We start from the raw sequence: 26,649 nt of genomic DNA on the forward strand, positions 1-26,649 counted from the left end.
GGCATTTCATGTGTTGGTTGTGAGGGAGTAAGATTCCTTCTCACTGATGTAAAAGGCCTGGTGTTGTAGTCTGCTCTTCAACTTTTGGAAAAAACTGATGGCCATTGGAAACAACACTATATGGTAAAGATTATGCAGTCTTACAGGTCCACGTTGTATGCCACAGTCAGACTTTAAGCTTTGTCACGTGAACACAAAGTCACTGACCACGAGCCAACAGACAGCCTGAGGCTGCCACATCCAACACCAGAGTGCATCCTTCCACACCTTTACCAGTTCAAGTTAAATTTTAACATACTTTTAATACCTTTTTAATACCACATAGAATGCAATACTTGTTTTAATTCCAATTTAACACCATACTTTTTTGTTTTGCTAAAACAGACCTAAAGTCCTAATTTCACTGCTTTTTAGGACTTTAGGGATTTTCAATACCAGTAGAGACCCTGATGGATTCTTTGTTTCACAGTGTTTTACAATCACACACCACATCAAAGCAAAAAATGGGTTCTGAACTGATCATTTAACTTTATTTGAAAGGAATTAAACTTCTCATGAATCAGTATGATTCCCCTTTCAAGTAACCTTTCAAACAGCAATGAATATGGTCAGTATGTATATGTAATGGCATTGAGAGTGCCCCTGCCACTGGTTCAAATGTGTACATGCATCTTTTATACCCTGAAATGGACTCTCCCTGTTTTCATGTACCAGAATATTCCTGAGATGTCCTACTAACTAAAATAATGGTTGGATGACATCATTCTGCCACTGGCTGCACTAATCTCTCTGATGGAGTGGTAGAGTACTGCTAATACTGGGGAAATAAATGAGGATCCCTGACAGCAAGTTTTAATCCAGAGTACTAGATGTTGTTGTTGTTTTAGTGTTGACCCATAATGATCTGATAACACAGAAAGTTTTAGTTAGGAGGGTTCATTACATAGTAAAGATAAAACTAAGCTGTACATCTTAACCAGGTTTATCATTGCTGGTGTAGGCTCTCTCATGCAACATTTAAATAAGCTTTCTTCTTACTCGTGTTTCTCCCAACGCATATCAAAATAATAATAGCAATAATATCCAGTAATAACTTTTTAACCCAGCGGATGTATATTACTGAATTATACTTGGACCTATCATTGCAGATATAACCCACACTCCTCTGAATTTACAATGAGACAGAGTTAGAACCCTTCCTCTGTCCTTACACAAAAACAGCAGGAGAGGCATGTTACTCAGTGTCATGCTTTATCCAATGTCCCAATATCTGAATACTTCCAGTGCCAGTGGTAAAGTTGAAGTAAAATGTCCTTCAGACATGCTCCTTGGGCCTTTCTTTCAGCCTCTTCTTCATCTCTTGTGCATGCTGCTTGCTCCGCTCCCGCTTTTCCAGCCTCTGTTGAATGGTAAGGAAACAAAGAAAAAGTATATTTAAAAATCTATATGCAGCATATACTGAAGGTCAGTCATCAGAGAGCTTGTCTCATTCATTAAATATAAAAAAAATAAAAATAAATACAGACAGACCTCTTTCTTCAGGCACTGACGCATAGCACGGTCCACATCATTACACGTGCCAAAGAACTTCAGGACATTGTGCTGAGGGTAACATGAAAGAAGATTTACATTGTTTTGTTTTCAGTGTACGTGAAGCACAAGGCAGTGCAAGAATTTAAAGAATGACGTACCTCTTTGTGGCACTGCCTTAGTTGAGTTATTAGTTCATTGCACTCATCCGTGTGCAGGTGAGGCGACAGATCAGGGTGCATTCTGAGTTAAGGGTTTACTGAACCACTGCAGGGGTACTGAAAAGCCACAAACAAGAGGAGCACTGATTGAGGAGTGCTGAGTTCACAATTATGAAAACAATATTATAATAGATGAGCTTTGGTGACAGTACATCTTGAACTGCACCAAATGCAGCTGAGTTTAACACAGTTTTGCTTCCTGTTGCACATCACATCTGAGAATCTGAATCTGATATCATTTTTTTCTTGATAAAAAGCTTAAACAATTCATAGATTTTAACAAAACTGTTGTTGATGAATGCTCAATAAAAACCACACAATTGTTTCACTTCTACTTTAAAACACATTATGTCAACTCAGCATTGTTAGACCTATGCCAGGGACATGTCTCCTAAAGGATACTAGTGCCTCCCCATCCCTCTCCTTCCTGAGCTGTCATTGTGATGGTGGAGCTTATTCTTCCAGTGGACACTTACCTGCAGACACAGAGAGGTAGAGAGGGGGGTGGGGGGAGTGTACAACACTGGTACAAACGTAATACCATGGCTTGTAAACGACCTGTATCCACACTGAATCATCTAGATTCATGATAACAATGCAGCATTGTCTGAAAGAGCCTAGATGAGGGTACATGGTCGCTTCAATAGGTTAGAAGGTGTTTTGACATTTGGCACACAGCTGACTTTTTGCATAGCATTGTAACAGAAAGGCTACATGTATGCATACTGTACGTCTAGTGGTTTATTTTAAATTATTTGATAACACTGTGGTACTCTTACCAGTAGAAAGGCTGTGTCACCTGAGAAGTTTCCCAGCACACCTCGGTGAAATGTCACGTTAGCTAACGGCTAGGCCTCAGCTAACGTTAAAAGTAGAAATCCATGCGACCACAGAGGGGCTACGAAGGGCGTCGTCTTTTTTCCCAGTTGAATAACGACGCGGGTTACTGTAATGCCTCTACAGTTCAGTCTAAATCTGTCGTACTCGTTCTAACAGCAATATCACCTACAAACAACAACAAGGACCTGGTAGGACATGCTGCCTGTTACGGCACTCAAACTTTCGTAACGTTTTAACAGCGAGTTGAGTGACAACATTCAACGACGAATCGGCGTCCGCCTTTTTGCCTCAATCCACCAATGGTGTGTGTCGCTTTTACAAAAGGCGGGACTTTTGTTGGCGGATCTTGACAGGTGATACAAGATGTTTCCCGTTAACGCACATCCGTTTTTGCCTGCGGATGCATCTAACGTTTGGCCACAGGTGCCTTTCTTAAATAATAATAATAATAAAAATAACAAATAAATAAATATGACAACTGAGTACAGTGTGCATCCTGTGTTATTTTAAACGGTTGATATCACTGACGGACATTTTCAAAAGCATTTCCGAGATGATTGCCCTGCTGCTTCACTGCTCCAGTCTAGTGGACAAAGTATCCAGTGTGTCCCCAGCTTACCTAATGGGTTTCGTGGCGAGTGGAAAGATCTGTCCCCTCAGGGGCGCCAGTGGACATCTGTCGTAGTGGTTGGTCCTCCATTGACCAACCACTACTAGAGCACTACCACTCCAACTCAACAGGGGGCGCTGGAGGGAGAAAGAGAAGATTTTCTGGCGGTATCTGATTGGTCCATTCGTGTGCTCTGTTGTCGGCGGTTTGTTTGGATTTTCTCCATTGTGCAGTACGTGTTGGCCAAAGCCAAAAGTTAAACTAAACTCAAAAACTATCATCCACTGCAACAGCTAGATTTCAGCTACCGTCTGAGGAAGAATGGATGACTCTACTAAACGCTTACTGCAGCGACTTATGAGACGGATACCGACTCAGATGTTAAAAACGACGCTGGAAAAGTGGGGCCGATTGACGGCGGCGCAGCAGCAATCCATTGATTTTACTCAGGCAAAATGGGCGTTAACGGAGAAACTGCTCGCCATCTGCGAGGTATGTGGCGCTGTTTGCAACATATGCACGTTTGTAAAAAAGTTAGCTAAAGGCATGTTCTTTATCAAAATGCTTGCTAAAGTGGGTCGTTGGATTTAACTAGCTGTTGTGTAGATTTCCGTTCATCTGACTTCTCTTCTTTTGTCGTTGTCTTCACAGGAAAATGAATGGACAGCTAAACACATCGCAGAACTCGAGATGACATGTGAGTCAAGTGAAATCATTTGGTCCTTTGGGCTTGAGTAACTATCATGCCTTGCCATTAACCTAGTAATGTTTTATGTGCCGCTTTGCTTTCGTTGTCTCTCAGATGTCACTGAAAATCCAAACCAGGGGATGTGGTATGCCTTTCAGCTCATGGACCCTGAAGGTATGTTAAAACAAGAACATGCATCTTGTACAATGGAGGGCTGAGAGTCTGCAGCTTTTTTATTGTAATCTGAATTTGAAGCTGCTAGTGGATCAGATTTTTCTTTCTGGTTGAGAGTTTGCTCATTTTAATCAGTCAAATAATCTGTTGAAGTCTGCGTCCTCGTGTGTTTTACAGTTATGTAGCAAGGGAAATATTTTTTGTACATTATTGGTAGTATTGCCATTTTTATGGCTGCAGAATTGCACCAAGTTCTGATCTGAACTTGGATTAGTCTGACCTAAATTATACTATACAGTGTGAAGGTCTGAACAGTGCTTGGCATGTGGAGCAGGTGGGGTTTAGCAGGTTAGATAAAGATATTCACACATTGTTGGTTAATGGAAGTAGTGACTAACACATACATCCCTATTTCTGCAGAATTTGGATGGAATAGATTTAACTTGTGTCCCTTTTAACATTTTCTCTGCTTTCCAGATGATGCTCACTCTGTAGAGCTGATGCAGTTCAAGGAGCAATTTAAATCTCACCTCGGTGAGCTTGTAAGACATGTAAGCCAGATAGTCTTCCTCTTTTAAGATACAAAATCCTACTATTTATACATTTGCATCATTAACGGGCTTCTCTGTGTTTAACATCCTACATTAAAAGCTTTATTTTAACATTGCTTTCAAGGTGTCTGTCAAGATTAAGAAGCACACAGATGAAGCTGTATGGATTCGGATTGCATGGGGCGACAGCTTCACTCGGCCCAACCACCTGAAACCAACATATGTTGTTCACCATCTTCAAACCCCTTTTGTCTTTGTGACCAGCCTGACTTCAAAGCAAAAGCCCCTTTTATCCCAGGTGGGGAACGCATTTTATATTTAATCTTGACATGGCTGGTATAGTTGCCAAGGTAGTTTTTTTTCTGTCTTTCGATTCCCCTCTAAGAGAGTGATGTACTTTGCAGGCCTTGGTTCTGTCCACCAGATATCACGCTATTAAGGATGCTAACCTCAGTGGACGAAAACTCACTGCTATCAGGGACCTGCTGATGAGGCAATATCAACAGGTAAGTGTGTTGATATTACAACAGAAAGAGACAGTATCCTCACATTTCCAAATTACCTTAATCCCTCAATGCACACACCATGCAAAACTCTGTGCCTGTATGAGAAAATCATTTACTACAAAGACAGCCAGACTTTAATGTTGTCTTGCTTGAATGAAGACTTCACATTGTCCTGCTCTTTGTAATAAGATTTAGAACACATTTTATTGTCTGAGGCAGGAGGATTGTCACTGGTCTCACCCACAAAAGTAAAAACAGATCAGAGAGCAGGTGAGACCCAGGGTAAGCAGCTGTGCCGTTCCCCTGTTCCTTTATGTAATGTGATTTGTGTTTAGTGAGGTCTGTTTTTTCTTGCAAGCTCCTCCTTGTTATGAGTGTTATTTGGGATATGAACCCTCACCTGTGCTTGGTTGTAACTCTGTTGCTAGTTTCCATGCTGAGCAAGGGCAGCTGAAATCTGTGCAATGCATGAATAAACAATTGAAGTGGGCTGCTGTCCTACTTCTGATTATTGATTTTTGGCTTTGAGGATTCAGCACCCATCTATAAAAACTGGGTTTGAACACTGAGCTCCTTCATCATATACTGGAGAGTTTCTGATTTAAGTAAAGCTATGCTGTATCACAGTATTGACCTTGATGATTGCATGTTGAAGAAAAATATAAACTGTTCATCACTTACAATGTTAGATTTTTGGAGAGGAGTGGGAGCGTGATTTATCCATATATTTAGCATTGATAACACTAAGCTTTTACAATACTAACAGTGGATTATCACAAATTGTTGTCATCTCTATTTAGGTATTTGTTAATAAGGGGAAATTCTGTCAAACGTATTACAGTGTATCTATTGTAAATGCCAATTACGGCGGAGAACTATATCCTGGTTCAAGTTTGACCTTTACACTAAGACACTTTTTTGTGAGTCTATGCAGTGTTTACACTTTCAAATGAGCAGTTCTAGTCGTACGGCTTAAGTGGAGGTTTGCTGTAACCTTGCTAGTTGTGCCATTGTTTGGATATGAGTGCTAGGTGTTAATTATTTATAACCCTTCATGAAGTTTTTTTTAATGAAACACCTGCCTGTGGAAGCCAGTTGTTTATATTTAGAAGACTGAGCTGATGTATGTTGCAAATTTTGTTTTTTGAGTGGATTCTGATTTTTTTTTCTTGTTTGTTTATAGGTGTTTCCAACTAGGTATCCCAGCCCTCTTGCAGAAGAGAATCAAACTGTCTCAAGTATGTTTTTTAAATCATTCAATGTGGCCAGAGTTACTTTAATATTTTTTTGTGTGATGCCATGCATATATTGTTTGTTTGGCTTAATGTATTTGGCCTTAACTTGTAATTCTGTTAAAATTCTGCATTGCCATTGTATTTATTGTCATTTATTCAGCTTTATTTGTATTTATAGATCCACGCATAGAAAGAGAACAAGCTGGGCTTGCAGCAAACAGATGCCAGATGGCCTGTGAGGCTTTTGGTGATGGGATGTTGCCTCAACTACAGTCTGCAGTTTACAAGGTACCCTCAGGCATGCTTGTGTTGAAAATACTGAATGTGTTGAGTACATGTAGAATAGCAGTTAAATATCAGAATCAAAGACACAGAGGTCACAACTCACTGTCTTACAGTACGAATGCAAATGTGCAAAAGTTCAACATCACCCTGTGATCTTCTGAATTATGTTTTGTGTTTATCTTTCCTCAGCTGGAGACGAAATTCAGAGACCACACCAACAAGATCATGACAGAGCGTGAGGAGCCTTTCAGATGTGTTGTCAAATTCACAAGCACCAACCTCCTGGAGTCACTCAGACACTGTGCATCCTCAGGTACTAGGAATTTGTTAGTCACAGCCATCAAAGAAACCATTTGTGTCTTAGGGAGGGAATGATATTAACATTTTAACTCAGTAAAACAGCCAGCAATTTTGTTTCATACTACTTGCAATTCCATATTTGAGCACAAGAGGGCGCATACAGTCTAGAGGAAATACCAAAACTGTAATGTTCTTACATTATTCCTTATGAATATGTCATGATCAGTGAATTCTAGGCATGGCTTTCTGGTAATGTGTGGGGTTTTTGTACCCCTATATTCACCAGTGGAGCTGGGAACCAATAGCAACAGGTAGAGTGTGAAAAGTGCTGTCAAAGACAAGGGGTGCATTCATCCCAATTCCCATAAATTTCTCCAAACGTTCTTCATTGGCATCTTTTTTTTTTTTCTCACGTTGTAGTTCCTTCCATACAAGAAAGATACAAGAGACAAAGATTTTGTGCATGATGTTTTGCTTTGCTTCTGTCAGCAATAAGCATCTTGGGGAAGAAAGAGTTTTTGGAAATCTCTGCCCTTTCTACTATGGATTTATGCCTGTATCGATATGAGTAACCATCATACTATCATAGTCATTAATAATTGCGATTGCAGTTTTTAAAGTCAGTTCAACTAATTTAAAGTATTTCAAATATTTTTTTTTTCTTTGTTTTTACAGGAATTGCCTCCACCCCCGTCACTCCTCTGCTCTCATCTATTCCTCTTAAAGGAAGGAATTATTTTGTCATCACAGACAATGGCCCTGGTCCCTCCTCACAAATGCACCCATCACAAAACTGATAAGTGACAGACTCTTACTTTACCCTATATACAGTCCACCCATGGTTTACTTTTACTATCCTATCATTCATCTTCTTGTTAACACAACTCTTGAAGAGTTGGCTCCCTGGATTTCCAAATGTAATGATGTTTTCCTCTGTCTTTATGTGCTTGCAGTTGCAAATATCCAGTATTTGGCAATGGATAATTGTCATTTTATTATCTTTTGTTTTTGTTTAAGTGGAAGAATGTTACTGCCATCAAATTATTATATATGTCTAAACTGAATATAAAAGTTCGATTTTTAATATTCTTGAAGTTTGTAACTTATGTCCTCTTAAAGTCATTTTGCCCCACACTCTTCTCGTCAGCTATTGTTTCAAGATTGGCTTTTTTGAGCCCATGTTAAAACAATACTCTCATTCCCATACATACTTTGAAAAGGACAAAACTGATATGAGGCTTCAGAAGTCTGAGTTAGCCAACGAAAGTGGGTGCCTTCCAAAATTACAGTCTGTGTAATCCAAAAGACCTTCTTTCGGATCCATCTCTGTTTACAGATTATCCTGTAGACCTGCAATGACACCCAGAAGTGAAATCCTAAGAACAAAAGAGGCACAGACTCTGTATAGGGTACAGCAATGCTTTTAAAAAAAATTGCATCACTCCACACACAGGCATATATGTATTTCTTCTGAAATCAGCCACGCTGGAAAACAACTGACAATAAACTTTAAACCTTTTTATTTTGCAAAACGGAAGTATAGTATTTGTACCGGACGTGACGTACCATCCGCTCGTTCGTCCGTCCTCTTGAGTGGAATGTTGTGAAGCAGCCTTTCAGACAAAACTGAGGGACGGTATGCTCCTGTTCATTCAATGCTGCTGCTGGGGCTCTCTGCCAAACACAGAATGGACTGTCAACACAGAAACATGGCTGCCTCTGCAACGGGCAAGACGAGTAACAGAGATAACGCTACTACGGACAGTCGGAAATGCCCTGAAGAGCCTCTGTCGCAGTCACGGGAAATAATAAAACCCACCATCAAGGAGCTGACCAAAGAAGTGAGGACGAACATCCTCTGCACCGTGGAGGGATGTGGCAAGATTCTCCCCAACACACCTGCCCTGAACATGCATCTTGTGAAGTCACACAGAATAAAGGTAAACGCTGACACTACCTGGCTAGTGTTCTTAAGCTTTAGGGTTGTGCGTAACTGCAATGCTAACTTGGCTAACTCATTATCGAGTAAACACTGTCATAAAATTGGAAAACGCAAGTCATCCGTTACAACTTCGTGTATGCTAGCACACAGTAGTGATGCTTAGCAAACACGACGCTGTAGTTAACGTTTGGTAAAAGTTTATTTAGCTAATTTTTATGTGGGTGAAGCGTCGTAACATTTAATTAAGTTTACCACTAGCGAGCTAGCTGCACTGTAACTAGCTACTTGTGTTATCAGTTACTGATTTGGATCATACGTGCTGATCGATTCTTTCTGCATTTTCGATTCAGATCTACTCCCTTACTGATAGAGGTTTTGTCTAGCGGACTAACAGTTGAGGGCAGGGATTTGGGGACTATCTGATTTGGCTGTGTTAGTGTGTGAAGGGAAGAATTTGTTGATCGTTGTATGGTAAGAGTCTCTTAATCTTTCAAATACTACCACAAGAGCACTATTGATTTTCTGAGTCTAATTCACAGTCTACTCCCTATACTAAGCAGTCAGCAAAATGGAGGCAGTCCAATCATTTGGACCAAAGTGTGCCTCTGACCCTGGTTCTTATGTCCCTCACTGGACTGGGCTCTTTCGTGGGAGGCAGTAGTTCACTGTCTACCCTCCATGAATGAAGTTCTTTGCTGGGAAAGGCTGCCTTTTGTCCTGCAGTAGACTAAGCTCTTTGTTTAAAATAGGTGAATGCGAGAATTTGAATGAGCTCTTAGAAGTAGTCCATTTAGCCCAGCTAGAACAGTGTTTTAAGGCCCTATCAGTGGTTTCACCAAACTGTTTCAGGTACTATCAGGTATATTTGAAAGTTTGGATCTGTTACCAAGTCAATCACAAATTAAATACAGGTTTGTTTTATTCTGGTGTCTAAATATTACTGGTCAAAAGCTACAGGAAATGTCTGATAGCCAGGATTTATTCCTTGCTTATTGTTAACCTTTGTACTAAAAGACATGTCTGTCACTTTGAGTTTCTTGTGTGTTGATTTTTCATTGTGCAGCCACACGTTCATCACCGACTGTACCATGGGTGTAAAGTGAGAAAAGGAAGCAAACAGCAGTGGTTCATTAATGGCCTCAGAGCAAAAGAAGGCACGGACTGAGCATGTTAGTTTTTGATGCACAGCTATTTTAAAGTTCTGTCTGTGGTGGTAATGATATTCTGGCTGACATGATGACAAAGTGCTTAAATGCTGGAATTGCTCACTCTTCTGTTTGCTTTCTGTGTATTATTCATGAAGTCAGCCTGCAAGGATGAGGCATGATGTGGAACACCCTATCTGTTTATGTCACATCCACTTTAACACCACTGTAGCTCCACTGCATCATTGCATTGCAGTAATGTATTTGCTAATTGGTGACTGTTCATGTTTCTTAGGGGGCAGTTTTTTCCCCCATGAATACTGATGCATTTCATTTGAGCTTGTGCACTCAGCCCAGACTGTTTTGCCTTTTCGCTGTCTTTCTACCCATATCACTTCCCTTAGCAGCAAGGTAATACAAAGCTTAGTGACTATTACTCTGATTTATCACTGTAAAGCAATGGCTATTTAAAAGGCTGTGTACTGACCCTGGTGGAACAAAGAGTCAATCTTGACTTGCCCTGTCTTTTGAGCCACAGCCAAATGCTGACTGATGACAGCTAATGTCTTGACATGACTCAGGATGCAGCCCACGATCATGTGATATTACTGTAGCAAACCCCAAGAACATTTATTGTTTGCAGAATATGCCTCCTCCTTATGGTGAACCAGAAGAGCGTTTGTCAGCTTCAGCTGTTCAGCCCCCTCCAGTGTTACAGCAGATGGAGGTGACCTTGACCACTGTGACCACTGGAGGGCTGTAGTATTAATGACTGTTATGGAGTGTGATGGTTTCATCTATTTTCACCATGCAACATTTAGAGTAGGTGCCGTTTTCTGCAAAAAGCATTACACTGTTCATTAGTGAAAATGTATTTTTAGTGATACAATGTGCTGACAGCTGGTTTAGCAAGTCTACCTTGGGACAGTGAGAGGAGGGGTAGTACAGCAAACTGTCCAAGTGCTGCCAAGCTCAGTCATTTCTTTTTCAGTTATGTAAAGCAGAGTCTACTGTACATCCAGAAATGTGGTTTGTTGCATAATGTTACATCGTTGATATGCATATTTACCTACAGAAAGCAAGGCAATGTACAACCATAATTTTTATGTTTGTGGTTTTAACGATACCTTGAAATATGAATGAAAACAATAGTATAAAAAGACAATATTGGGTATATTTGATGTACAGCACAGATGATATTTTTTCATGTATTTGTGGTGATAACAGAATTTACAGTATTTTTTAACACTTACTATAAACTGTGCTGAACTACTCTATGCATTCTGAAATGGAAATAGCGCTCTTATTTGTCCTCTCTCTTGTCTTTCGCTGTCTTTGTCATCCTCAGGATGGGATTGTCAATCCCACGGTCAGAAAGGACATGAAGGGCTCTCAGAAGCTTTACTGTTGTCCCATTGAGGGCTGTCCCAGGGGGCCTAATAGACCGTTCTCCCAATTCTCCCTGGTTAAACAAGTAAGCCTTTCCTCAGTGGAATAAAATGATATGATCTCAGTTCTGTGAATCAGCTGCTTTTGTACTAGTCATTACATCAAGTGCAGCAAAACACTGGGCAATTCTGCCCTTATTTCCCAATTGTGTCTAAATGATACAATTATTGTGTTTGGATCAATAGACAAATTAAATTCTATCACTTTACTATGCTTTAAGATGTTTATATCCCATGTTTTTTTTTTGGCATTATTATTTAAAAGCTTTGCATTCTTTAAGTTAGTAATGGCATATGTTTAAAAAAACAACAACAAATGTTTAAAGTTTCCATATTCAATATATTCTTTTCTCTTTGATTTGTTTCATTGTAGCACTTTATGAAGATGCATGCTGAGAAGAAACACAAGTGCTCCAAGTGCAATAATGGCTACAGCACAGAGTGGGATCTAAAGAGGCACATAGAGGACTGTGGGAAGACCTACCACTGTACATGTGGCTGCCCGTACGCCAGCAGGGCTGCTCTCCTCTCACATATCTACAGGACAGGACATGAGATCCCTACAGAACACAGGTGTGTACATGCAGAGCCCAGACTGTTTTTTTTTTTTTTTTTTTTTTTTTTAAACTGAAACTTTGTTTTAGGTTTGGCAAAACATTAATTTTAACAGGCTTTTTCTGTATCTGTTTTGTTTCTTTACAGGATTCCTCCAGTAAAAAAGCGGAAGATGGAGAAACTGTTAAGTGATTCTGAAAAGGTTAAGACCAGTGAGTCAACCTGCCAGATCATGCCCACTGCTAAAGAGCTGACAGATAGTGCTCTCCCTTCTCATACGACTGTTCACATCCCAGACTCAGTGAGTCAGAACTCCAGTCCCCGTAAGAGCCTCCAGAAGTTGCTTCTACCAAAGCCCAACATGGCATTGGTCAGTGTTCCTGTGATGCAGCTAGCCCACCTGCCTGTCCTCCTTCCATCCACAGAAAGTGGGGCTCTGAGGTCTGTAGTGTTGGCAGTAGACAGCCAAGGCTCCGTCAGCACCCTTCATCTCCTGCCACAAGCCACAGGGGCAGTGGTACCCCAGCTTGATGCTAAGAGTTTGGGTTTCAAGGATAGCATGCCTTCTTCCCGCTCTAGCCTGGGGCCCATTAGCATAGGGGTCCAGGTCAGTCTGGACCCTGCGGGCGCAGAGGACTCACCCGGCAGCCTGACAGGACAACGGGGCAGAAGCACCTCCACCAACATTCAAACAGACAAATCATACTTATCAAAAATGCCCACAGGGGTTGGTGTAGGGGAAGGAATAGACTTGTGTACTGTGGGTGAGTCCTCAGTGTCGTCTTGCTCTCAAACAGACATCAGTGTGAGTGCCCAAGTCCTCCTCCCGGTCAGTGTTGAAACCCAGACATTCTCTTCCCGAGCAAAAGCCACATCCTCTATTGGAGCTCAGACGGACGGCCAGTGCCTCAGCCAAATTGCTTGCTCCTCCACATCTGTACCCCCGTACAAAACCAGGCAGACCCAGACGCACTTTGCGGTGCCGCAGTCAGAGGAGAAGGCTCAGGACCAGACTATCATGTGCACCGACCTATTTGGCAATGACTCTCTGAGTGTCTCCACCCAGACAGCTCTGGACATAGACGACACCCTCACTGCTGCAGATAACAGTATATATGAGGACTCAAAGTCAGCAGGCGGTATGTGTTTTGGGGTGCAGACAGATGAGCTCAATTCAAACAACATGGCAGACAACCAGACCCAAACAATGACCTTGTTAAATGACCTAGAGAACATTCTGTCTGACAGCATGTCAGGACACCAGGTGCTCACTGAGGCCTCTGCAGGCTGTGGTACAGGCCTGGGCTCGGTTCAGGAGCAACACAGTGGCATAGACTTTGACTTTGAAGAGTTCCTCAATGCTGTGCATATCCAGACACAGACAGAGGAGAGTGAGCTGGGAGGGCTGGGTAGCGACACGCCTCTGGAGTCTCTGGACATCCAGACCCAGACAGACTTCCTCTTGATGGATGAATTGGACCAAAGCGAGGGACCAAGTCGAACCCAGGCCAGCGACCTGGAGCTATTTGATACACAAACTCAGACTGACCTCAATTTCCTGCTTAATGCCGGAAGCCACATGCCCCTGAGCAGCATCCTGCGACATTCAAGCTTTTCTATGAGCACCGAGTCCTCAGACACAGAAACACAGACAGATCTCCCTTCATTTGCCACCGGCCTCTCTGCTCAGACGCCTGTCAGTCAGGGTGAGCATGCAAGGCTGCTGAACAGCACAGAAACGCAGACTGTGACCAGCCAGGCAGAAGGCCTGGGACACCTCTTCCTGACCAGCAACGAAACACAGACTGTCATGGATGACTTCTTGTCAGCAGACCTTGCGTGGAATATGGATTCCCATTTCAGCTCTGTGGAAACACAAACGTGTGAGGAGCTTTGTGCTCTCTTTCAGCACCCCGAGAAACCCAACAGCTGAAGCGCTCTTAGTGAAGCTGCCTAAGCTTTTGCAGTACAAGTTTCCAATACCTGCTTCTTCCTTTAAGAGGAGTCAGTCTATGCTGTCCTCTGGCGGACCATAGTCTCAGCGGCCAGTCTTTGAACATTCCACTGAGGGCATCATGTCCAGGGCTTTTCCGGGTATATATCCTGACTGCTCCGCTGCACTTTATTAGCTCAGTGGGCATGGTTTATCAGCTCCTCTGACAGTTTACATATTTATTTGCACATAAAGTAACATGTTATACGTGTCTTGTCTTAAATTCCAGTTTACTTCTGTATTTCAGTGTATAACCACTGTGACTGGTTTTCACTGTTTGATCTTACTTGCAATTTAAAAATGACCTAACATTTCATCGTTGTCAGATCTGCACTTAAAAGGGATGGCATCTTTTGCCGTGCGTGGCTGTCAAGAATAGGCCTATAAAACTGTAACCCTTTACGACAGCTTTTCAGATACGCATATGCTGCATGAACACAATTTCATCTCCGCTGTCCGGTATACAATATTGTAACATTTAGTTTGCGTATATTCAACATGCGCATGAAGCCTTCTCTTGGTCAGCAGCACAAACATGAAATATCAATTCTCAGCTTGCGTATCTGATGGATGCCTCTTTGATGTTGCCTTGTCAGCGGCAGCAAGACTGTAAACTCCTGAATTACATCCTGCAAGCTTCGCAGCCAGTGGAAAACTTGACCAGTGATAAACCTATCACCTTTGCGCTCAACAGAAAGCAACCCCATAAAGCCTTCTTCAACTATGAGCAAGGCACGGATCAAAGCTGTTAAGATGCATCTTTGAAATATACCGTTACTCATACAGATGTGGCACAAGTATAAGTGAGATGTTTATGTCTTGTCAGTTGTTGCACACCTTTCATTGAAATGTGATTGTGAAGTATGATGTTTCGAAAATACTTTTTTTTTTTTTTATTTTTTTTTTTAATGCGCCTGGGTCTCTATAGCTGAGCAGTCAGTTTAAGTCATTAAGCAAAATAGGCTGTCATCGTCTTTGACTTATTCATTAGCTGGGTGTAAGTGTATACAGTAGCAGTGCTCTGTGCTGAAGTGCTCCAGTAATGTTAGCTGTACAAAACACATATTGTGGATTAGGGCTAGGATTAGCACAGAGTTCTTTCATGTATTCACCACCTTATTTTGACTGAAGGAGTCCTGATTTTCATAGAATAACTTCTATGAAAATCATAAGAGTTTCCACCTTTCCAACAATTTGGACACGGTGTTTTAATTTATTTTATTTTATTATTTTTTTTTAATCCAAACAACTAAACTTAATGCTTTGATTGCATTTTTAATTATACTGTTGCACTAAGTTACCTCATTATGTGCAGGCACCACATACAGACTTTGTTCTACTAGGGAACATAGAGCTGTAAGGCCTTGTTTATTTGTTCGTTTTGTTACGTTGGTGCCTTAACCCAAGTATTAACTTCAGTTCTGTTACAGACAGTTGAATTTGCTGCTTTGAGGTGAAATATTTATCAGAATTATGCGAGATTATGTTTTGGAAAAATGACTGAAAAATGGTCTGAATCCTTCCTTTCTTTGATTTGCATGTGTAATACATTCTGTATTGGTATTTTCATCGTGGTTGCATGAAATATCGGAATGTCCCTCATTGTCCTCCGTAGTTTCTATGAAAAGATTTTTGTTCTTTCACGTGAAAATAATGCTATGCAGCATTTTATTGAGGAGAATTTGTTTTTGCGCCAACTCACTGTTTTTATGGACGGGTGATTAATGGCTGTTACGGTTTATAGATGTTTGTTAAAACTGCTGAATGTACAGAACATGTCACTGTGCCCAAGTATAAAAAAAAATCTCTTTTTTGCACCATATCCAATTAGTTTAAGGGTAATTTCCCAGAGTTAAAAAGGATTTTGACACACGTGAAATTTGAACATTTCTTGTTTTGAGATTAGTACTTCTAGTTTGTGGTTCTTGAATACAAATACAGCATAGCTGCTCCCTGCTGGTTTAATGGTCTGGGGAAAATGCCTTGCTTAAAACAGAACTTTGTGTAGAAGCCTTGTCAGTCTCAAGTGTCAGTCACAGTGCTTTATTTTCTCTCTGTAGGGACTGCATGCTGATATTTTCCCAGCACAAAAAATTTGTTTTAACAGAATTTCAGTTCTCTTGCCTGTATGTTTAGAGTTAATGGTTGCCTTGATTACTTGTTGAAGCTACACTACAGATGTTCTTAATAAACTGCTGGAAAGTAATTATTGTGTTCCTTGTCAGTTGATACAGAACAAAGGTAGAAGAAGGAAAACTGGGATGCATGTTGCTGTAATCAGTGTCCAAAAAGTGCAAAAAGGGTTAGTTAGACTTTATTGTCCCTCTTCCACAGAACTGTTCATCACAGGGGAAAATCAGCATTACACTTTACACACATCATCACACACAATGACAGGCAGAAATATGTTTAATACATCACAACAGCGACAGGCAAAACAACATGATAACAAGATGCATAGTTCCCTCAGCGAGTCACCTTGTTTAGGGCCACTGTTGCAAAGGGTGCCAGGCGTTTACCTTTCTGCACCTCAGGGACCTGTACCTGCACCTAGAGGGCAGTACAGTGAAGTGGCAGTTGAGTGGGTGTGTGATGTCCTGTGCCCTTGTATTTGAAATGTGTGTGATGGCCTTAGGATTGAGCTCTTAGAGGTTGGGTGTGGGGAGATGTATTATCTTGGCAGCAGCATTGGTTATGCGAATGTGAATTTGGCCTGGTCTGTGACAGAGAGCATGTTGAATCAACAGGAGGAGCCAGAACAGAAGGATTGACTGAACAATACTTTGGTGCAACAGTAGGAGGAGGTGAAGGGTGGGGCAGGGTGAAATAATCAATCGGGTTGCTACTTTATTCAGCTCAGAGTTTCAAGTTTCAGCAGAGGGGAATAAAATGAACAGGTCTTGGTGATTCCTTGTTCTCCAGTGCGAAACCATTGTTACTGAGAGTTTAAAGAAGAATCCTGATAGATGTGGGCGTGTGAACCCTCTTTCACACTTGTTAATTACAGAACAATATAAAACTTTATAAAGTTGTATATTTCATCTTTTCACTTTGATGCATTTACATCCTACTGAACATAGACACACTGAGTCCTGGCTTGTGCCAGATATAGCAGCTTTTTACAAATCAGTTCTAAGTAACCATTTTATTTTACATGCACATTCAGCTAAGACAAAAGTTTGGTTCAATTAGGTTAACGCTGCAGCTCTTTTGATTATAGAACAGCCCCACTACATTATTTTTTTTTTTATTATTTTACACCAAAGAGGTATTATAAGAAAGCAAAGTGACAAAGTAATTGGCTGGTCTTTGGAGACCAACATGACACAGTATACTTAGGAATCCCAGCATAATACTACTCTGATAACCCTTGTACACTGCGTAACCCAGGTCCTATGCACAACCACCAGGAATCACTTACTGACTGATGTAAAACTGACAGTGTAGTGAGCACGTGCAGTAGTTTGGCCACAGTTTATATCACATACAGATAGAAACTACACTATGATACAAAAGCTCTGACAGAAGCTTTAGTGTAGTTTGTTAGTTTAAAAAGCAGAACATGCGAGGCAGAGACGAGGCCAGGCTTATGAGGTAGTTTCACCGTTGCTAGGTAACTAGAAAAGCTGAAAAAGCACTCGTGGGAAGCACTCAGAACAAAATAAAGGCCCAAATGAAACAGAAAGCTTAACAGTTCAATGTTCTCTTCACTTGACTGTCATTGTTATAATGAGTATGATCTGAGATGCTATGCTAAACTAACTGAATACTAAAACTAAATCTTCACCTCTGCAGTGAGTCACTTTTATCAACATATCTCATACACTGAATTTATTCTTCCAACTGACTATTGTGACGGAAACATTGTAGGATGCAGTGAGGCAAAAGCATATGATAAAACAGGTTTAACCTAAGAGTTTAAAGTTGATGTGTACTTGAATATCATCATCAGACATTTCAAAGTTTTATTTCACAGGCCTCAGACAGCGTGACAGCATGCACAGTCTTGTTCCTTAAGAGAACAGGCAGCTGGGCTGCATATGGGCCTGTGCACCTGCTGCAGTGCTGGCGTGGAGCGCCTGTGTGAGGCTCTTGCCCTCTGAGTAGCTCCTGTGGTGCAATGTGACAGGTTTGGAAGACACAGGTACCTGATACCTCTTGGGGATAGAAACACTTACAGCAGAAAACAAGTGGGGGTTATGCTGACACGCCTGGTACTTGGAGGTCAGGGCTGCAGAGTAATTGGGAAGCTCTGTGTTACCAACAGGGTCCACTCTTGTTCCTTTAGTTTCACTCTTCTTATCAAACATGAAACAGTTTTCCTCTAAGGTTTCTCCCTCTGATGCCCTCTTGCCACTGCACAGCTGGCCACTGACCTTAGGATTCAGACGCGGTGACTTGATTGGTGGTAAAAATGTGAAGTTTTTAATGGGAACCACTGTATTATTGGGCCTGTGGCTGTGTTTCTGAGGCTTAGCGGGCCTGTTCTCTGATGCAGAGTATTTTGATGACAGATGGTGACATTGCAAAGGAGTCTCTCTGGGCGTCCCTCCCTCCTCTATCTTTTCTTCGAGGAAGAGGTGTGACATGGTTTTCTGCATGGCGTTGAGGACAGGCCATTCTGAGGCGTCTGGCTGCAGAGCTGCCACAGCAGGGTTACTCCAAGATCCCACCTGCTGCTTTAATGGCATGGATTTCTTAAGGTTGTAATTAGGGCCTGTATGCGACTCGCAGCGATGCTCTGCAATGCTGGCAGAGCTGTCTGCATTAGGGACTGTAGGGTCAACAGACAAGGGGGCCAGGTTGTCAGCCTCCTTATGCTTTGGTTTCTTGTATCTCTTCTGAGTCACAAGTATGCAGCTCAGTGGAGCTACTCTGGCCCAACCCCGGACCTGTTTTAAGATTAAATATCTTGGTAAATATGAGAGCAACAGTTCTGATATGTTTAAACTCAAAACACAACAGAGGAAATACTTATTGTACCAAGTTAAAATTAAAAGTGAGGTAGTTGAAATGATGCTAATGTGAGATTGTATAAATTTGATAGCAATATCAGAGAAAAAAAAAAAAAACCTTTATAGATAACAATTATATCAACAGGTGTTAACTAACTTCAGTTAAAGAAATTAGCATTACATATGTCATATATTTGTTCCTCTCATTTGAAAGTCTAGATTATATAAAATCAATCTGTGAAATTAGTATTTAAACATGGCATTAACAAAAGCAGATAAAGGCAGGCAGTAAAAATTTCTGCAGTAAGAATATACTCATTCACTTACAGCTTCTTCCAAACCAGAGTAACAGTGATACTCATATGGCTCCAGTTCTTTCAAGAAGTCCTCCTCACTAATATCTAGAAGGACATCAACAAGTCTCCTTTCTGAACTCTTGTCCTTCTCCTCCTGTGCAGGAAGCTCCTTGTCTGATCCACCCGCAGCTGTGTGATCCTCTGCTTTTGAGGTCGCCATTATTTAGTTAGCTTATATACTTCATGGTGAGATCTAGAAAAAGACATTTAAAAAAAAGAATATACCAAAAATAACTTGTAAAATTGAGACTTAACGTTAAGCCAAGTTACAAAGACGCGCTAGAAACCTTAAAAATAAACGTTATAGCAGTTTGTCCAACCCAGACTCCGCTCACCAAAACGAGGCCGGCTGAATCCCTGTTGAGTTTTGAATGGCTTTGTATCACTATTCCCATATCGGACAGAAATTCACCACCGTCGTGTTAGTTCTCTTCCTGGCCGACAGAAGTGTAGACAGGGGCCGTGAATGCCTTTAGATACCAGCCGCTACGCCGTTGTCATGACAACCCGTAGGGGCAGCACCGGGGAGGGTGTGACGTGGGAAAAGGGGGCGTGTCCAATGCGCTGCTGCTGCTGCTGCAGCCCGGACTTCTCCAGATGAGTTATTGCATCTTTGTTATGCAATAAGTCTTACTACATCAGAGAAAATGCCCCGAATTAAGGTTAAATTCGTTGAAAAATCTCTTTCGTTCTTTTCTGTGGACACTCGAGCTGAATATGATGCCACTGTCTTAAAAAGAGGAAGTTAACCGTGGATGAGGAAACCATTTTGGTTAGTTGCAACTTTCAGCTCTGCACGTAGAGCACCAGCTGACGTCAAACTCCGCCCCATACAGGTTGAAGTCAGCTGTGAGAGGACTATACATGTTCACCACATGAAAAAAAATGGAGTCTAGCGATGGCGAGAGAGGTGTTCTCTTTCTCTTTTTTTTCGCAGTGAGTAGACAGTGAGATATATTCCTCCCAGACGCCGGATTTTAAAGTGAGTGATCACCAGGACCAAACTCTCACTTGTGCTGGCGCGCAGCAACAGCTCGGTTTATTGGTCCAGAGCTGCAGAGTGTCAGTATCTGACGCAGCCTGCGCACCTATCTGCGAGGGGGACACTGACACCGGACGGCTCCATCCCTTGACTCGCCGGTCTTTTTCATCACGACCACTTCGGTTCTGCAGTGCAGGGACTGCTGCGTTTTATGGAAGCGGAGCCTGTGCAACCTGTCGTGGTCATGCTGCCCCCGAAGAACTGCCTGCCGAGGAACTACAGCTGCATTGCTGGACTGTTCGGAAGCCTGGCGGCAGCAAACCCGCGGCTTGAAGATGGGGAAGATTTTGACATGATGAACGGTACTTGTGAGCCCATCGAGAGCCCCGTGGTGGACGAGAGACCGCGGGGCAGGGAGATCTTCCTGAAGCCTCAACAGAGTCCAAACCTGCGTCGGAGGTGCAAGTCGCTGCCCACACCCACAGAGAGAGCAAAGTTAGAGATCTCCCGCAGCAGAAGTCCAACCAGTCAAAAGAAAGTCCGGTTCGCCGACTCCCTGGGCTTAGAGCTCACATCAGTGAAGCATTTTGATGATACAGATGTGCCAGAGGTGCCGGAGCGCATATTGGCAAAACTGCCCAAAGGACCACTCCACCTTAATCACTTGGACACAAAATTCCCCCGGGCTCCTGCCCAGTCTGTGTTCATGGAGTTGCAGTTCACCAACCCGGGCACACTACCCGGTTTTGAGCAGAAAGTGAGGGAGGTGAAAGTGATGCTGGAGAGCGTGGAGGCAGACGAATTCAGCCTCTCCGGGTTTGTGCGCGTGTTGAATCTGGCCTTTGAAAAGAGCGTGTCTTTGCGTTATTCTCTAAACAACTGGATAACGTTCATGGACAGTTTAGCATCCTATGTCCCCGACTCAAGCGACGGCGTCACCGACAAGTTCTGTTTCAAGATCGTCATGCCTACTTACTTAGACAACGGAGGTACATTGCAGTTCGCAATTAAATACTGTGTGGGCGGCGAAGAGTTCTGGGACAATAACAACGGGAACAACTACAAAGTGCGGCGTCACCGGTTCAAGATGTCTCCACCGCGGGAATGGGAGAACGGATGGATTCACTTTATCTGAGCTTAGTCCTCTGCAGTGGCACACTGCGTGCCTAATTTGCGCGTAATTGATTCCCGGATACCTTAATTATGACAGTAGCCTGTTAAAAAAAGATATATTTTTTTTTTCTGCCACTGTCAGACACGTGCGTTATGTGACAGAGAAAATAATTCCCCACTATATTTCAAAAAGTATTTTCCCCTGCTGTGGTGACAGACTCAGTGTTAAGGACTACTGTGTAAGCCTTTGGTAGGCGCCCGGTGTGGGATGCTGTGAGATAATTTGCCTTGATGTCAGGGCTCTGTACAGCTTGGTGCCCTTTGGGAGGGCATGTTCACGTTATGTAACGTAGGAACACGTGCCACGGAAAACGTGCCGGGCAATGCCGACTTCAGGCATCACTGTTTATGTCAGGAGATGCTAAACATTTATTTGATGGCAAAGGGTTATTAAAATTATCATTAATGTTTTGCATGCCTGCAAAAAAAAAAAAAAATTGACTTAATGGGAAGCAGAGAGCATCACATCTTGGTGCCAAGCGTACCCAGTAGCATACTCCTCTGGTGGTCTCCTGCAGGCTGGGGGAAACACATACACAGTGTTTTACTGAGAGTTGACAGACAGAAAGAAAGATACGAAATATATTATTTTATTTAAACAAATTTAATGTATAATTTCCCACTGTCATCCCATTGAAAAAAATGCCTTATTTTAAGCCACGATGTGGGAAGTTGTGCATTGAATGTTGTGCAGTAATTTCTTCATTGAGCTTGAATAGACTAAAATGCATTAGATAGTTCTTGTCATTAAAGTTCCATTTTAAAATGAGGCCTATAGGCACTGGGAAATAGTTAGCGTCCATATACTTGTTGGCTTTCAATCCAGGGACAGCCACAAACCTGCCTTTTATCCATAGATTTTCCCCTGTTCAACAACCATTATGTATTTGTTGCTGCATTAATATGAAATGATTGAATAATTTGCCAAATTCACAAATCAAGGAGACCTAACCAAAGTCCAAAGACAAAAATTTTCTCCTGAAAAAACATTTCCCCAAATTATAACTGCGTCATGCACATTCCATCAAATCAGAAAGGCTATATTTATTTTTTAAAATGGGCTTCAACATTCCCACCTTGTACTGTGATAAGGTTTCTTTTTTCTGAATGGACCCCTTGAACGTGGCTGTTGTTCCCCCAAGGAAAATAAATTTAGTAGCTGTTTGCCAGGTCAAATTTACCTCAGATTACTCGTGGACTTTTTCTCTTCTTCTTCAGGTTGATCGTCAGAAAACAGATGTTATTTTCACAGTACTCATTTTCTAAGAGATACATTCAAACAGAAGAGTATTATTGTACATTTGCAGATTTAAAACAAAATGCTTATTCATTTCTAATATTCCTGATTGCACTGTGTAGCTCAGTTTTTTCGTAGAGCCGTGTCGTCCGTAGACACAGTAGCTATTACACAATGAGTCCTCCAAACCAACCAGCTTCTGCTGCTGTAAAGGCACATGCTAGTCATCACTGTGTGAGGATAGTGCTCCACTTTAAGCTGTACACATGCGTAAAATGGTTTGAGCCACCTGACTGGCCAATATATAGATCCTTAGATTGCAAACTTTTGTCTGATTACTTCATTGATGTTTCACAGCAGTCTTCCAAACCTGCTCCCAATCACATACACAGTCTGTATAGCAAATAGACTTGCTTGTCGTAGGCAAATTTGTCTACTTAAATGCAGTTATTTGTCTTCATTTTTTCTTTAGCTCTATCAAAATATCAATGTTTATGACTGTGTGGAGAGTTGAGACTCAAACTCAGAAAGCAGAGGAACAACATACAGGCTGATTTTAATTCCCGTGCTCTGACTGTAATCTGAACATCACTTTGGCCTTTGTTTACATCATCATGGCCTCAGAGGGAAGCTCTCCAGTTAATGAGGCCATCAGGTCGGCATGTGGATAAAAGACTATTCCTGTAACCACTTAGTTTTTGGAGCAGGTCCACTGTCAATCCATCAGTAATGTTTGTCTCAAACTCTGACATAGTTTTTGTGTCACTGCAGTGCTGTACCTGATGTTGTTAGAATAGTTTTGCTGAAGTGAGAGATGGCCTGCTGCCACCCAAGCTTAGCTTTATCATGTACAGAGCTGCATTTATCTCATCTCATCAAATACACTGTGGATATAAAAAAAGGTCTGGCCATAGCAGAGCTTACTGTGTGTGTTATATTGTTAAATCAGTGGGTATTTACATATTGTCTGCTTTGGACTATACATGCTTTGTTCAAGCATTCATGCAGTGCAATACCAAAAAGCATTGATTATCCAGGCTGAGACTACTGATGTGGGTACAGAGAGATGCATCAATACCAATGAATGATTACCAACAGAGGCTGTGATTTTTAGATTTTAACATTTGGCTGACATCCAATCAGATTCGCTCTGTTGGACTGGAATATAGTGTTAGGATTGACTGACACGAATGACTGTGTGAATAGGATACCTTCGGTTACCTTCGATAACTCTTCGGTTTAGGTTTTCAAAAACTGTGACAGCTGTAAGATATCAGGGCTCAGTTTTACTCTGGTGTCTCCCACACTGCTGTTGTTATTGGTGCATCCCTACCACAAAGAAAAAGAAGGGCTTCTGGTCTGATTAGATTTTCACCTCAATGTACACATAACTGTTTGCATCAGAACTCACTGATATATAGATATGTATGTAAATGTGTTAAATGTTTCATATTGAATGTCTTCCTATTACTGTTCTATGTCGTGTGTTTTTCGAAGCATTTTAAAAGCAGACTTGGGAGTTGTGAGTGGTAAAAGTTTGTTATCTGATGATCCAGTTAAGTTGAAAGATAAAATAAGATCCTTAAAAAAATTCCTAAAAGCACACTGACTAATCTAGTCTTTCTTCGGGACCTTTTTGAAAATAAGGCTGATGATAGAATTGGAAGTACCACAAACTGTGATATTTTGTCTCAAAATGATGATTTTATATAAGATATTGCAGAATTTTCCCTGAAATGTGTACCAAAATGTGAGCAGTGCATCTGAATGAAATGAAATATTGGAAACCACATGTGCACAATTATAGGTGTGCTGTAGGTGCTGCCTTACTAAACTATGAGTTTACTTAGAGACATGCAAAAGAGGTGGAAGATGGCAAGTGCTTATTTGTTAAGAAATAATGTGTGTGCAGAACATGTGAATGGTGGACAATGATGAGGGGCATATCTGGGATGATGTGGAGTGCACTGTGGCATTCAGCAGCGTTTGGCACGAGCGACTTATGATTGTAGCTGATACTGAGCAGACTTGGTCAAAGCAGGTCTAATGCACTTTGAGAGAGAACAAGGAAAGGGGCATGGTATATATATATATTTATATATATAAATGAAAGCTTCTCCTGTGAATAGCTACTAACCAAGATGTTTTCCATTCTTTGTCATATTTTATTGTTCTTTTCTTCACTGTTGAAAGCCTAAACCATCTCTGTCTAATTTCTAACCATTGTATGGCACTGATTATTTTCTTTCTTGGTTTGCTTTCTAGTCAGTGAGTTTATTGTTTTCTGTAAATCCTATGCAGCCATTTTTGTGTTATAACGTGTAGCCATCTGTTTTGATAGTCAGTCAAAAGTCAGTTTCTTTTCTTGTTTTTCAGTGAATGTTAACCATGTTTGCACGCACCACTAAAATTTACCTTTATTTTTATGTCTTGTTTTTAATGTAACCTATATTTTGTTAAAACAATGGTTAATAAAGGCATTTGTGAACCAAACACCCTACCAGTACTTTTAGCTCACAATCACCCAATGCACTCTATTAATCAGAGCCTTTATTCAGTGTGTGTGCGTTCCAAGATGCCATTTGCAAAGGGCTGCTGCTAGTCCCCCATTCATAAAGAGAGACGCTGCAGTGGGCTGCTGCCACCGCCATTGGAGACATGGCTGCGGACATGTCCTTGAATCGATTACAGTCTGTCGCCACTCCCCCCTCCCGTGTTCATTCGGGAGGGTTTGGAGCTTGAAGCATGAAAAGGTGCAGCAAGAGCTGGGCAGAGGTGCATTGAATAGACAATACATGTCAAAAAATAATGTTACAGTACATGGGACCTTTTGGTTGCACCACTGAAACAAGGGATAAGCCCTGTACATTATAAAAACATCCTCATGCCTTCGCACATGCCTCACACAACACACATTATTTTATATGTTTATATGTTATGCACACAGTATACGTACTAACTGTACTCTAAGATTCTTAATTTCTAGATGACATATTTCTAGTTCACAGTCTGACATTTCCTGACTGTATTATAGTTTGGTTAACATATATTTTGTCTGTACAGGGTCTTTACTTACAACGGTCATAGCAGCTTTCTTTCTAAATAGCATTGGTTATTCTTATATAATGAATACAAAGCCAACTGCCATGTAGTCAAATGAAGCCACAGTCTCTAGAGTCCCTCACCAAATGCCCTGTAATGTAATGATGATGGAAAGTAAAATCTGTTACAGAGTTTTTTTTTATTTGAAAGCGAATACAATAAATTAAATGTGCTTAAATTAAAGTGTGTGTGTGTGAGAATGGTGTGTGTTATACATGTTGTGTATATTGTGTGGGTGGTGTATTGGAGGGGGCTTTGGTGTCAGATTTGGAACATGATCCTGCTTAATCTTCATGTAAACCCTGAGGCAGTGATGACTGAGCTGTGTTGGCCCACAGTCAGAGGAAGTTCAGTTAAACTTTTCTCACTTACGTCTGTGCTGTAGGCGTCCTGACAGTTTGTAGCCTCTCTACATGGAGGCTTAATGCTTTCAGCAACCAGTCAGTGTGAATCCATATGGCCGGTCAATAAAAACCTGCTGTGAGATCCCAATTTAATTCTGCGATTAGAGCCACTCAGCAGCTTGCTTCAAGTAGAAAATCACATAATTCCCCAGAATACAGATAAATGAAGATTCAAATATTCAATGTCAGTAAGTGGTGAAGCAGGAAATTAAGACATGCACAGTTTGATTTAATTGCAGAGTGGCACATTTGTCTTGTCTGGATTTTATTTGACTATTTGTAAGATGGATACATCAACATCAACCAATCATTTTACAGCAAAATTGCTTTTTAGAGTGCGATACCATATGTATCAGTAAAGCGCATGTGTTGTGTGCTTGTCTGTGTAATTACCAAGTGGTGGTAATCAGGCAACAT

At 41.4% G+C, this 26,649-nt stretch overlaps 5 protein-coding genes across 8 annotated transcripts; 3 read left to right on the top strand and 2 right to left on the bottom strand.

Moving 5' to 3' along the window:
• Positions 1 to 511: 511 nt before the first annotated feature.
• Positions 512 to 3,310, bottom strand: cmc2 (C-x(9)-C motif containing 2). Of its 3 annotated transcripts, none has more exons than XM_041033770.1 (5): positions 3,211 to 3,310; positions 2,154 to 2,227; positions 1,692 to 1,762; positions 1,531 to 1,602; positions 512 to 1,399 (listed from the first exon to the last, which is right to left on the bottom strand). In XM_041033770.1, exons 2-5 carry the CDS (start codon positions 2,188 to 2,190, stop codon positions 1,316 to 1,318), a joined length of 264 nt encoding a protein of 87 aa, XP_040889704.1. In that variant the 5' UTR covers positions 2,191 to 2,227; positions 3,211 to 3,310; the 3' UTR covers positions 512 to 1,315. The 3 variants fall into 3 exon arrangements, with proteins under 3 accessions (XP_040889704.1, XP_040889695.1, XP_040889712.1); XM_041033761.1 differs by lacking the exon at positions 3,211 to 3,310 and adding an exon at positions 2,531 to 2,805; XM_041033778.1 differs by lacking the exons at positions 2,154 to 2,227; positions 3,211 to 3,310 and adding an exon at positions 2,531 to 2,805 and having other exon boundaries at positions 1,692 to 1,808.
• Positions 3,311 to 3,417: 107 nt separating this feature from the next.
• Positions 3,418 to 8,031, top strand: cenpn (centromere protein N). 2 transcript variants are annotated; one of them, XR_005893849.1, is made up of 10 exons: positions 3,418 to 3,693; positions 3,853 to 3,898; positions 4,004 to 4,063; positions 4,541 to 4,614; positions 4,739 to 4,912; positions 5,019 to 5,120; positions 6,304 to 6,358; positions 6,534 to 6,653; positions 6,830 to 6,953; positions 7,616 to 7,746. XR_005893849.1 is itself a non-coding variant. In XM_041033743.1 (10 exons), the coding sequence occupies exons 1-10, from the start codon at positions 3,523 to 3,525 to the stop codon at positions 7,735 to 7,737; spliced, it is 1,038 nt and encodes a 345-aa protein (XP_040889677.1). In that variant the 5' UTR covers positions 3,418 to 3,522; the 3' UTR covers positions 7,738 to 8,031. The 2 variants fall into 2 exon arrangements, 1 of the variants encoding a protein (XP_040889677.1); XM_041033743.1 differs by having other exon boundaries at positions 6,534 to 6,643; positions 7,616 to 8,031.
• Positions 8,032 to 8,385: 354 nt separating this feature from the next.
• atmin (ATM interactor) lies at positions 8,386 to 16,229 on the top strand. Its single transcript, XM_041031957.1, has 4 exons — positions 8,386 to 8,880; positions 11,376 to 11,501; positions 11,849 to 12,048; positions 12,178 to 16,229. The coding sequence occupies exons 1-4, from the start codon at positions 8,596 to 8,598 to the stop codon at positions 13,961 to 13,963; spliced, it is 2,397 nt and encodes a 798-aa protein (XP_040887891.1). The 5' UTR covers positions 8,386 to 8,595; the 3' UTR covers positions 13,964 to 16,229.
• Positions 16,230 to 16,345: 116 nt separating this feature from the next.
• On the bottom strand, positions 16,346 to 20,244 carry si:ch73-103b9.2 (uncharacterized protein LOC100150067 homolog). The gene is made up of 3 exons (XM_041040856.1): positions 19,670 to 20,244; positions 19,306 to 19,527; positions 16,346 to 18,915 (listed from the first exon to the last, which is right to left on the bottom strand). Exons 2-3 carry the CDS (start codon positions 19,492 to 19,494, stop codon positions 18,037 to 18,039), a joined length of 1,068 nt encoding a protein of 355 aa, XP_040896790.1. The 5' UTR covers positions 19,495 to 19,527; positions 19,670 to 20,244; the 3' UTR covers positions 16,346 to 18,036.
• Positions 20,245 to 20,527: 283 nt separating this feature from the next.
• Positions 20,528 to 21,974, top strand: LOC121183690 (protein phosphatase 1 regulatory subunit 3E). The gene has a single exon (XM_041040868.1). The coding sequence runs from the start codon at positions 20,528 to 20,530 to the stop codon at positions 21,449 to 21,451; it is 924 nt and encodes a 307-aa protein (XP_040896802.1). The 3' UTR covers positions 21,452 to 21,974.
• The last annotated feature ends 4,675 nt before the right edge of the window (positions 21,975 to 26,649 follow it).

The sequence above is a fragment of the Toxotes jaculatrix genome, chromosome 1 (assembly GCF_017976425.1).
Source record: "Toxotes jaculatrix isolate fToxJac2 chromosome 1, fToxJac2.pri, whole genome shotgun sequence".
NCBI lineage: Eukaryota > Metazoa > Chordata > Actinopteri > Toxotidae > Toxotes > Toxotes jaculatrix.